Raw genomic sequence first — 11,409 nt, 5'->3', positions numbered from 1 at the left:
TTTAACGCTTTGAAATCTTGTCCTTTAAATAATCTGTTAAAAAATCTTCACCATGCCATGCTGGTATCAGTTTTTTCAGCTCAACCTCACCTATATGTCCTGATAATTAATTTTTAACTTTGACTTACTTGATAAAAATGTTGAACCCAAAAGAAACAAAGGAAAACATAAAATCTGATCTTAAAAATAATATTTCAAGACACAGAATTGTTTGCCTTTACTCTTCCTGTAAGTCGCTTTGGATAAAAGCGTCTGCTAAATGACTAAATGTAAATGTAAATGTAAATGTAAATGTTGCAAATATGAAAACAGGTTGCAAATATTACATTTAACAGGTATGAGGATATTATCTAGTTCAATTTTTTATACTAAATATATTTGACATTATCTCTGGTTTTATTTGGCCGAATATCATCAAAAAAAATCTGGTATGGAGTTTCAAGCCAGAACTTTAGAGGGAAGCTGATGGGGAGACTCAATGTTGTTTCATTTTTATGTCTTCACGTCATGAAGAAGTAATATGCAGATGTTTTCATGGACTCCAGAGGGTTAAATCACTTGAATCCAATTAGTCCTGTCTTTACAAAATTTAAACACTGCTTACATAAATGCATCGATACAAATAATCTAATAATATATTTAGAATATATAAAACAATCTGAGTGGGTCCATTCTGCATAACGAGTACTTTTACTTTTGATACTTTAAGTACATTTTGATGTTGATACTTTTGTACTTTTACTTCAGTAAGTTTTGAATGCAGGACTTTTACTGTAGTGGAGTAATTTCACAGTGTATTAGTACTTTTACTGCAGTAAAGGATCTGAATACTTCTTCCACCACTGATCATTTTACAAGTTTAAGCAAAAAAACAGAAATACTTCGTTTATTTGAAGGTATGGTGCTTTGCTACAATGTGTTTGAGTTGTAAAAATACCAGTATAGGAAATAATGGTGATATTTTAAAAAATAAAAGATTGATATGTTAATAATACACATCTCATAGCATTCTGTAAGTAATCTAGCACCTTTTAAATAACTTAATTCAATTTTCCTTTTGTTTCCCTTTTGTTGATCAGTGCATCTAGCTGCCTTTTTTTTACTCTCCATTAAATGTAATTATTCTGTTAAAATGCTTACACTCTCTCTCCACCTACTTATTCTTTTATTTTGAGTCTTTTTTTCCTGTTTTTTTTTCTGAATATATCACTATAATATTGTGAATTCTTTTGGACATGTATTTTTAAACACTGATCAAAGAATATTTATCTGGAGAATTATTATCATTGTCTTTTAGAGTAGATTTCTCCAGGTAAAATATGTCCAGGACGGATAGTAAAAGCTGTTTTTCTGTTGCAATTTAAATATTTTACCATAATGAATCTTTGTTACTGAAGATATACTGTGATTGTGTGTGTGAGGCCATGGTGGACCCTCTGTCAGACTGCAGCCCCCTGATCAGTGCAGCCGTCTGCTGTAAGCTGCGTCTGGTCCGTCTGCTGGTGGAAGGAGGAGCTCAGGTGGACGGACGGAACCCCAAAGGAGAGACGCCTCTCCTGGCCGCCTGTAAGGCCCTGAGGGGGGAGCCCACGGGGCCCGAGACCCTCAGACTCCTCAGCTACCTGCTGCACAACAAGGTCAGTCTGCTGAGATAGTTATAATAAATAATAACGACTCACATTTCACCTCACAATACACGTACTTAACCCTTAATAGGAAACTCATTGAAATACTTGCAAATTCTAAATTTCAACCCTAGAGAATATTGGAGGATATTACATACAGCCAGAATGTGGACTGTGTAAAAAAAACATACGGAGGGGTAATATTTTAGAAAAAAGTATGAGATTAAAGTGGCAAATCTACGAGAAAAAATGCGTAGATTCATGAGATTTAAAGTGGTGAATCTGCGAGAAGAAAGTTGCTTCTTCCCCACTTTTTTTTGTAAATCTGCAAGTTTTTTTTGTGCAGATTTTCCACTTTAAATCTCTAAAATCTGCATTTTTTTCCCTTGTAGATTTTCCACTTTAATCTAGTAAATTTCCAACTTTTTTCTCAAAATATTAATCATTATCAAAATTTCAACCCTAGAGAATATTGGAGGATATTACATACATCCAGAATGTGTAAAAAAAAATACATATGGACCCAGGGGAGGGGGGTAATACTTTGAGAAAAAAGTTTACGAGATTAAAGTGGCAAATCTATGAGAAAAAAAGTTGCAGTTTTATGAAATTTAAAGTGGTGAATCTGTGAGAAAAAGTCCCCCCCCCCCCCCCCCCCCCACACCCACACACACACACACTTATTTCTCGTAAATCTGCGATTTTTTTACTTTAATCTAGTAAATTTGCACCTTTTGCAACTTTTTTCTTTTTTTCCAAATGCAGTTCTTCGCCCAATAAAGGGTTCACTCTGGAGTTTACGAAAGCTCCAGATCACGACTTCTTCATGACGTCACAACGTGAAAACGTTCAGCAGCATGTTTCCTGCTGTCAGCTGAACTCTAAAGTTTTGGCTTTTCTACAAGTTTCCATGTCCCATTTAGTGCATCAACTCTTTTTCAGCAAAAGTGAAAACCACCATGACCAAGTGTAACATGATTTAACTGAAGTTTTTGCTGAGTTTTTTCAAATTTTGCTATTTTTTTTGTGATTTTTATGTTTTTATGTTTTGATGTGTTTTTTGTATTTTTTAAACAAATGTTTTTTTATGCATGTTTTTGTGTGTTTTTTATGTGGGATTTTTTAAAATTCTTTTTGTGTTTTTTGTAAAAAAATAAAATGTTTTTGTGTTTTGTGTGCGTTTTTGGTTAAAAAAAAAGTGTGTGTTTTTATGTGTTTTCTTCTATTTTTTGTGTGGTTTTTGTATTTTTTATGCATGTTGTTGTGTGGGTTTTATGTGGGATTTTTTGTAATTTTTTTGTGATTTTTGTTAAAAAAAAGAAGATTTTTTTGTGTTTTTTTAGGTGTGTTTCCATGTCCCATTTAGTGCATCAACTCTTTTTCAGCTAAAGTGAAAACCACCATGACCAAGTGTAACATGATTTTACTGAAGTTTTTGCTGAAGTTTTTCAAATTTTGCAGTGTGCATTCTGCATTTTTAATGCAATATTTTGTGTTTGTTTTTTGTGATTTTTGTGGGTTTTAAAAAATGTTTTCTTATGTGTTTTTTTTGTGTTTTTTATGCATGTTTTTGTGTGATTTTGTATGGTTTTGTGTGGGTTTTATGCAGGATTTTTTTGTACATTTTTTTTGTTGCTTTTTTTTGTGTTTTTATGCGTGTTTTTGTGTGATTTTGTGTGGGTTTTATGCAGGATTTTTTCTATAAATGTTTGTGTTTCTTTATGTTTTTTATGTGGGTTTTTTTGTATTTTTTGTGAGGTTTTTGTGTTGTTTTATGCATGTTTTTGTGGAGTTTATGAGGGATTTTTTGTAAAAAAAAAATAATGATTGTGTTTTTTGTGTTCAAAATGTTGATCCAGTAAGTCAAAATTAAAGAGATAATAATCAGGTCATATAGGTGAGGTTGTGCTGAAGAAAATGATACCAACATGGCATTTATGTGATAAATACAGGCAGAATGAAAAGGAGTCAAAAACCAACAAAATAGCCCCAAACTCTAAAGGGCTAAAAACAATCTATAAGTTTTCACAGAAGTTCAACAGTATATTGATTTAGAAATATTTCTAATGCATAATAAATGTGTACCTGCAGAAGTTTTAATGCATAATAAACAGGTTGGTGAAGTCTCCAGCTCTGCTTCTGTCCTCCATCCACCCACTAAATGTTTCTGCAGCTGTGGAACACAACACAAGATCATTAATGATTGTTTGGAGCATTGTTCATTAAAGTGTCCCACAAGTTCTCATTTAGGAGCCAGAAGCAACAAAACCACATCAGACCATAGAGATGTGAGACCAAAGTGTGTCCTCTCTTCCACCAATCAGGCGGATCCAAACGTGCAGGACCAGACTGGACGGACTCCTCTCATGTACTCCTGTCTGCAGCGAGCAGGAGCTCAGGTGGCCTCCACCCTGCTGGCTGCAGGAGCCGACCCCAGCATGGAGGACCAGTCCGGAGCCTCGGCGCTGGTCTACGCCATCAACGCTCAGCACCAGCCCACAGTCAAGGTCAGAGGGCATAGTGGAGATGGAGAAAATAGAAAAACTGCACTGAAAGGATGGCAGAAAGCATCAAATAATACATTTTTCCTAGTTTTATTTTATTAACTGGGCATGCAGGACATTTCTCTGCAGCTTTTTGTTAATTTTTATAATATGATTATTATCATTTATGCATACATTTTTAGGAGTGTTTTAGGATGTGGTATCTCAAGGAGCTAATTTTAGCTTATTTATATATTACTTATATACTTTATATATATAGCATTAAACTTAGGAGTTCAAACATTTTTCATATTTTACAGTTAAGTTACATTGGAGAGCTTTAGTGGCCTCTAAACTTTTTCTCCCTGCCAGTGGTGGAAAAGTACAAAAGTATCAGCATCAAAATGTACCAAGTGTAACATGAATTTACTGAAGTTTTTGCTGAGGCTTTTCCAAATTTTGCAATGTGCATTCAGCATTTTTAATGCAATATTTTGTGTTTAATGTTTTTTTAGTGATTTTTGTGTCTTTTTCTGTGGGGTTTTTTGTGGGTTTTTGTGTTTTTTTATGTGTTTTTTATATGTTTTGGTGGGGTTTTTGTGTTTTTATGCAGGTTTTTTCTGTGTTTTTTTGTACATTTTTTGTGTGTTTTTGGTGTGTTTTTTGTGTTCAAAATGTTGATCCAGTAAGTCAAAATGAAAAATATAATGATCAGGTCATAAAGGTGAGGTTGTGCTGAAAAAAATGATCCTAACATGGAAGGGTGAACACTTTTTTAACTGTGTCCTGCAGGTGTTGATGGACGCCTGCCGGGCCAGGGGTCGTGACATCATCATCATCGCCACGGAGACGGGTGTGAACGGCAGCCAGGTGACCAGGCGTTACCTGAACGTCCCTCCGTCCCCGGACTCGTCCCCGGTGTCCTGCATGTCCCCGTCCGACATCGTCCTGAAGACGGGATCGCCCAACTCACCCGAGGGAGAAAACATCTTCAACTTCAGAGGAACCAGTGAGTCACTGTCAAAAACACACAAAACATACAAAAAACACAAAATGAGACAAAAAACACATATAAAAACACACATAAAAAGACATAAATACACCAAAAAAACCCCACAAAAAACATTAAAAACACAGAAAAACACTTTTCTTTTTACAAAAATCACACATAAAACACACACAAAAAACACAAAATGAGACAAAAAGCACGTATAAAAACACACAAAAAACACACATGAAAAGACATAAATACACAAGAAAACACAAGAAACATAAAAAAAACAAAAAAACACACAAAAACACTTTTCTTTTTACAAAAAACACACATAAAACACACAAAAAAACACACAAAATGAGACAAAAAGCACATATAAAAACACAAAAAACACATAAAAAGACATGAATACACAAAAAACAAAAACACACAAAAACACTTTTCTTTTTGCAAAAAACACACATAAAACACACACAAAAAACATGAAATGAGACAAAAAGCACGTATAAAAACACACAAAAACACACACTTAAAAAGACATAAATACACAAAAAACACAAAGAACATAAAAACACAAAAAACACACAAAACACTTTTCTTTTTACAAAAAACACACAAAATGAGACATAAAGCACATATAAAAACACATAAAAAGACATAAATACACAAACAAACCCACAAGAAACATAAAAACACAAAAAACACACAAAAACACTTTTCTTTTTACGAAAAACACACAAAAAACATAAAATAAGACAAAAAGCATGTATAAAAACACACAAAATGAGACAAAAAGCACACGTATAAAAACACACAAAAAACACACATAAAAAGACATGTCCCCGTCTGACATCGTCCTGAGGATGATGCGAGAAAACATCTTCAACTTCCGAGGAACCAGTGAGTCACTGACTGTTTACTGCTGCAGGAACCAGAAACTTTTAATTGATCACAGAGAACATTATGTCAGAACCACACGACATGTGCTTCATTAAGCATTTCTATTGATTTCATAAATGTCACACTGTACTGAATTAATTAAAACACTAGCTGCCAGGAAGAGAGACAGAAAAACATCTAAAAAAAACCTTGAATGTGTGAAATCATCAGTGGTATGTGTAATTTGTTGTCAAAAACATGCAGAAAAATAACTCACAGCATAGATGAGAATCCCTTAAAGCAGTTAGTTCTCAACTCTTTTGAGTCGCAACCCCCAATTTAACATCATGTTGCTCACACACACAGTTCAGATCAGACAAACTCAGTTGATACGACGAATTTTGGACAACAGTCACAAAACTACCCAAAAAAGGATCAAATTGACCACAAAATGACACAAAACGATCAAAAAAAGACACAAACTGACCAAAAAATTACATAAAATTAAGCAAAAAGGACTCAAATTGACCACAAAATGACAAAAAATGACCACAAAAAGTCACAAAATGACCAAAAAAGAAACAAAATGACCAAAAAAGACACAATTTGACCACAAAATGATAGAAAAAAGACACAAAATTACCCAAAAAAGACACAAATAGACCACAAAATGATAAAAAAAGACACAAACTCACAAAAAAAAGACACAAAATTATAAAAGCACATATAAAAACACAAAAAACCCACATAAAAAGACATAAATACATAAAAAACACACAAAAACAGTTTTCTTTTTACAAAAAAACCCCACACAAAACACACACAAAATGAGACAAAAAGCACATATAAAAACACACATAATAATAATAAAAATAATAATAATAATACATTTTATTTGGAGGCGCCTTTCTTGGCACTCAAGGACACCGTACAAAAAAGATAGAAAAGATTCAGCAATAAAATACAATAAAATACACAGAATTAATAACAATACAATACAATAGATAGATTAAAAGACATAACAGACACAAATACACAAAAAAACACACATAAAACACACACAAAAAACACACAAAATTAGACAAAAACCAAATATAAAAACACAAAAACACACACAGAAAGTATAAATGTGAACATCTGCGGTCATAATAAGCGACTCCGTCTGCAGAGAAACTTTTAATTTCATCATCTGAAACCTTTAATAACAATAACCAAGGACGCTGGTGAGTAATCCTCATTCATCACAACACTTCTCATCAGTTCTTTCACACGTAAACATTTTAATGTCTTTGCGTTGTATTTTTCCTCCTTGATGTTGGATCAGCAGCAACAGTATTCAGTACTCAGTATTCAGTATTCAGACTCTGAGTCTCTCCTGGATAAAGCCGCAGCGTTTAACAAAGACAAGTCTAGACAGAGGACAGATTCCTGCTGGTTGGGATCATTAGCTAAGTGCTCATCATTCCTGAGCAGAAGAGATGAAAATGTGTTGTCAGGAGAGCTGAAGCTAGCTGCTGCTGCATTACAATGACACAAGTCAGATTTATTCTGCTAAAAAGGAAACTGGCACTCGATTCATGCAGAAGAAACTAAGAAAAGTGTCTTTAAGTCTTTGGAGTTTGAGGCTATTTTGACTCATTTTCATTCTGCCTCTATAAACCACTCGTCGTTTTTTTTGCTGCACAACCTCACCTATATATGACCTGATCATTTCTTTATTTTGACTGACTGGATCAACATTTTGAACACAAAAAATACAAAAAAAATGACAAAAACATGCATAAAAACGACATAAAAACACACAAAAAATGACAAAAAACACATAAAAACGTGTAAAAACAAACAAAAAATGACAAAAAACACACAAAAACACGGAAAAACACACATAAAAATGACAAAACACACATAAGAACACACACAAATATGACAAAAAACACACATAAAAACACACATTCAAATATAATACACAAAATACACAAAAAACATAAAAAACAAACATAAAAACACATAAAAAATTACAAAAACACACATTTTTTTGTTAAAGACACTCAAAACACATCGAAAATACATACATTTTTTTAAAACACACAAAAATGACAAAAAACTCAAAAAAAAAAAAAGCACACAAAAATAAAAAAAACGCACAGCAAAATACAAAAAACACATAAAAATACATAAAAAAACATTAAACATAAAATAGTACGTTAAAATGCTGAATGCACCCTGCAGAATTTGAAAATATCCGCAAAAAAAGGGAATATAACATTTTTCACTTGGTTGAGGTGTTTTTTCCACAGGTGGAAAATAGAAGTCGTTGCATAGAAGCCTATGAGAAAATCACACTTCATCTCACTTGACTCAGTAACACTTTCCAGTCTCTTGTTTCACCCTGATGTTCATTTAGTAAATGATGTTCCCATTCATACTGAAATAGATTATGAAGCAGGAAGCTTTAGGGCGAGGCAACTATTTGACTAGTTGCCACCGCTGGTTACTGCAGGACTCTCAACTCTTCAACCTGTTGACGCCCTCAGACGCCACACCTTGTATTTCCCACGCACAGATTAATTGCACAATGCCGAACAAGTTGCACCACTATTTATTAACCTGTGGAACATGTAGGAACTAGAAAATTTCCTCTGGGGAAATTCTGAAAGGACCACGGGGGCTACTGCCGGTGTGTGTACACTATGATGAGATTCTTCAGAGATTTAAAACTATGCCCTTTAACCTCAAAATGTGTATGTGTGTGTGTGTGTGTGTGTGTGTGTGAAACGTGTATCTGGAGGAGTGTGCGCGCTTACGCGTGCATTTGTGTGTGTGTGTGTGTGTGTGTGTGTGTGTGTAGCGAAAATCGCAGAAATTTACCTGTGTGTGCGCGTGTGTTTGAAGCATGTGTATGCATGTGTGAGGAGTGTGCGCGCTTACGCACATGTGTGTGTGTGTGTGTGTATCTGTAACTGTAATCACATCAAAGATCAAAGCAATCAACAGAATTAACTGCCACCTGTTCAGGCTCAGTGACAGCAGCCAGAGGTGGACAGACTGGAATTTCTGGCCTCGAACAGAAAGCATTTTTTGCAAAACCATAATACCTATCATTGATCCGACTTCACTTTGAGCGTCCCGAGTTCTTCCTGAACGTCTACATATGTTTTTTTTTAAGAAAAATGAAAAAATAGCTTTGTTAGAGCGATCTAAAAAAACTGTTACATCTCCCTTTTTCAGAAATCTTCCTGCGTTTTTAACATGGGAGCCAATGAGGCTGTTGGTGGTGTTGGTGGATCATCTGCGCGTCCTACGCCCAAACTATAACTCTGACAGCTTTACCAGAGGATTGTGAGGGAGAAGACTAATTTTCCTACGTTTCTATGTATAAATTATTTCTGTAGAGTGGAATTTGCGGCCTGGAGCGCAGTTTTCAAATTTATTTTTTTGACAATTTATTCTCTCCCTCTACACTCTGGTGATGATGTCACACACTGTGACACGAACATTCCGTGCAATACACACCCATTATAATCTCAGAATTTCTCCAAAAATGATCATGGTCATTGAACAGGGATTGATAAAAAACTATATGACCTATCGAAATGTGGATTAATACACCGATACACAAGACTTGTGTCTACTGTTTAAAGTTTAAATGGAGTCTCTAGGTGAAATTATGCCGGAGAAGTGGATGTTTAAAAATCTCCAATTATTGTTCTTTTTTGCTCATTTTTTTTGGCCGTCCCATTTACTTCAATGCAAAATTTTGGGCAGTTTTTCGAGAGAGTTGTTCAATTTGATTTTCACTCTTTTTCTGTCTTTTTCAGGTAAAAGAGGCAGCAGCAGCAGCAGCAGCAGCAGACATCCATCTACTGACCAGAGTCCATCCAGTCAGAGCTCCTCCTCTCCTCCTCCTCCTCCTCCTCCTCCTCCTCCTCCTCCTCCTAGACTCAGGATGTTATCTGAACCCTGGCTGGCTGTTCACAACCTGTCCAGTCTGCAGCAGGAGGAGAGGAGGCTGCAGGAGGAGCAGGAGCAGGAGGTGGATCCAAGGAGGGCAGAGGAGGAGGTTCACCAGGAGAGGAAGGAGAGCCTGGTTAACAGACATGGAGGAGAGAATTACAACAAGGAGGATCTCCTCCTGAGGCTCTCCCAGTCGGCCCTCTCCCTCTCAGAGAGGAGCTCCTCTCAGAGCAGACTCCTCCCGAGGAGGAGCGGGACATCAGACAACGAGACCCTGAGGAGCTCCTCTTCGTCTCCTCACTCTCAGCTCCGCAGGAACACCCTCCCCTCCGTCACCGTGGCTCCTCCTCTGCTCCTCCTCCCTCCTCTAGTCCACCAGTCAGACTCCCTCCTGCAGCTCCCAACACACACCTCCTCCTCCTCCTCCTCCTCCACCTCCTCCTTCTCCAAGAGCAGGAGCATGTCCTTCCTGCCTCACCCCCCCTGCTCCTCTCCTCCCTCCACCTCCTCCAGAGGTTCAGTGAGGGCGGGGTTACTCCCTCGGCTGCTGCTCGCCTCCTCCGTCACCTCCCTGCTCTCTCCTCCTCCTGCTGCCTCCTCCTCCTGCAGCGAGAGGAGCAGGAGGTCACCGCGCCGCCACTCGGTACAGCTCGAACAGATCAGAGGAGGAGAAGGAGGAGAAGGAGGAGAGACCTTTTAGACCTTCATCCCTCCATCATGTAGCTCTCCGAAACAGCCTCAGACGGCCTGAATATGACATTAAAACCAGTAAATAATTTACAATAACCCAGTATCGCTGCAATAACTGTGTCCTGCTTTGTAACAGAAATGCAAAACCAACCAGTGAAATGAAAGAATAAAATGAGATTGAAAAAAAAGCAACCAAAATGATTTTGCCTTTGTTTAATTAGTTCAGTTTTGCTGATTACTGCGACACACTGATGCTCTAAACAAGAGACAAGAAACATTCAGAGAGTTGAACAGATTAGTTGAGTAATTCTGAATAATCAACTGAATGATTAATCAGCAATATTTGTATGATGCCATGGATTGCCACCTATCGATTGGGAGTGAGGAAATGGTTACTGATTGGATAGAACGCTAAGCAGGATGTGGCGTAGTACTAGACGATACAACAACACACGACATTTGTAAAAGCCGGTGAAGCAGTGTTCCCAACTTAGCAACTTTGTTGCTAAATGTAGCAACTTTTCAGACCCCCTTAGCAACTATTTATTAAAAAAGCGACTGGAGACAAATCCAGCGTCTCCTTCTTACTCTTCTTAACGAGCCGGCTCGTTAAGAAGAGCCACCGTTAGCGGCAGTTAGCTACAGTTAGCTCTGTAGCAGTACAGTGTGTATGTGCTAACAGGCTAACAGTTAGCTCTGTAGCAGTACAGTGCGTATGTGCTAACAGGCTAACAGTTAGCTCTGTAGCAGTACAGTGCGTATGTGCTAACAGGCTAACAGTTAG

General features: G+C 36.8%; 1 protein-coding gene across 1 annotated transcript; it reads left to right on the top strand.

Moving 5' to 3' along the window:
* Nucleotides 1–1,424: 1,424 nt before the first annotated feature.
* LOC131988341 (ankyrin repeat domain-containing protein 34B) lies at nucleotides 1,425–10,635 on the top strand. The gene is made up of 4 exons (XM_059353460.1): nucleotides 1,425–1,637; nucleotides 3,950–4,132; nucleotides 4,901–5,117; nucleotides 9,800–10,635. The coding sequence occupies exons 1-4, from the start codon at nucleotides 1,425–1,427 to the stop codon at nucleotides 10,633–10,635; spliced, it is 1,449 nt and encodes a 482-aa protein (XP_059209443.1).
* The last annotated feature ends 774 nt before the right edge of the window (nucleotides 10,636–11,409 follow it).

This window comes from Centropristis striata, chromosome 16, assembly GCF_030273125.1.
Source record: "Centropristis striata isolate RG_2023a ecotype Rhode Island chromosome 16, C.striata_1.0, whole genome shotgun sequence".
Classification (NCBI taxonomy): domain Eukaryota; kingdom Metazoa; phylum Chordata; class Actinopteri; order Perciformes; family Serranidae; genus Centropristis; species Centropristis striata.
The sequence above is the reverse complement of the archived record's forward strand: the minus strand, read 5'-3'. Positions and strand labels throughout refer to the sequence as shown.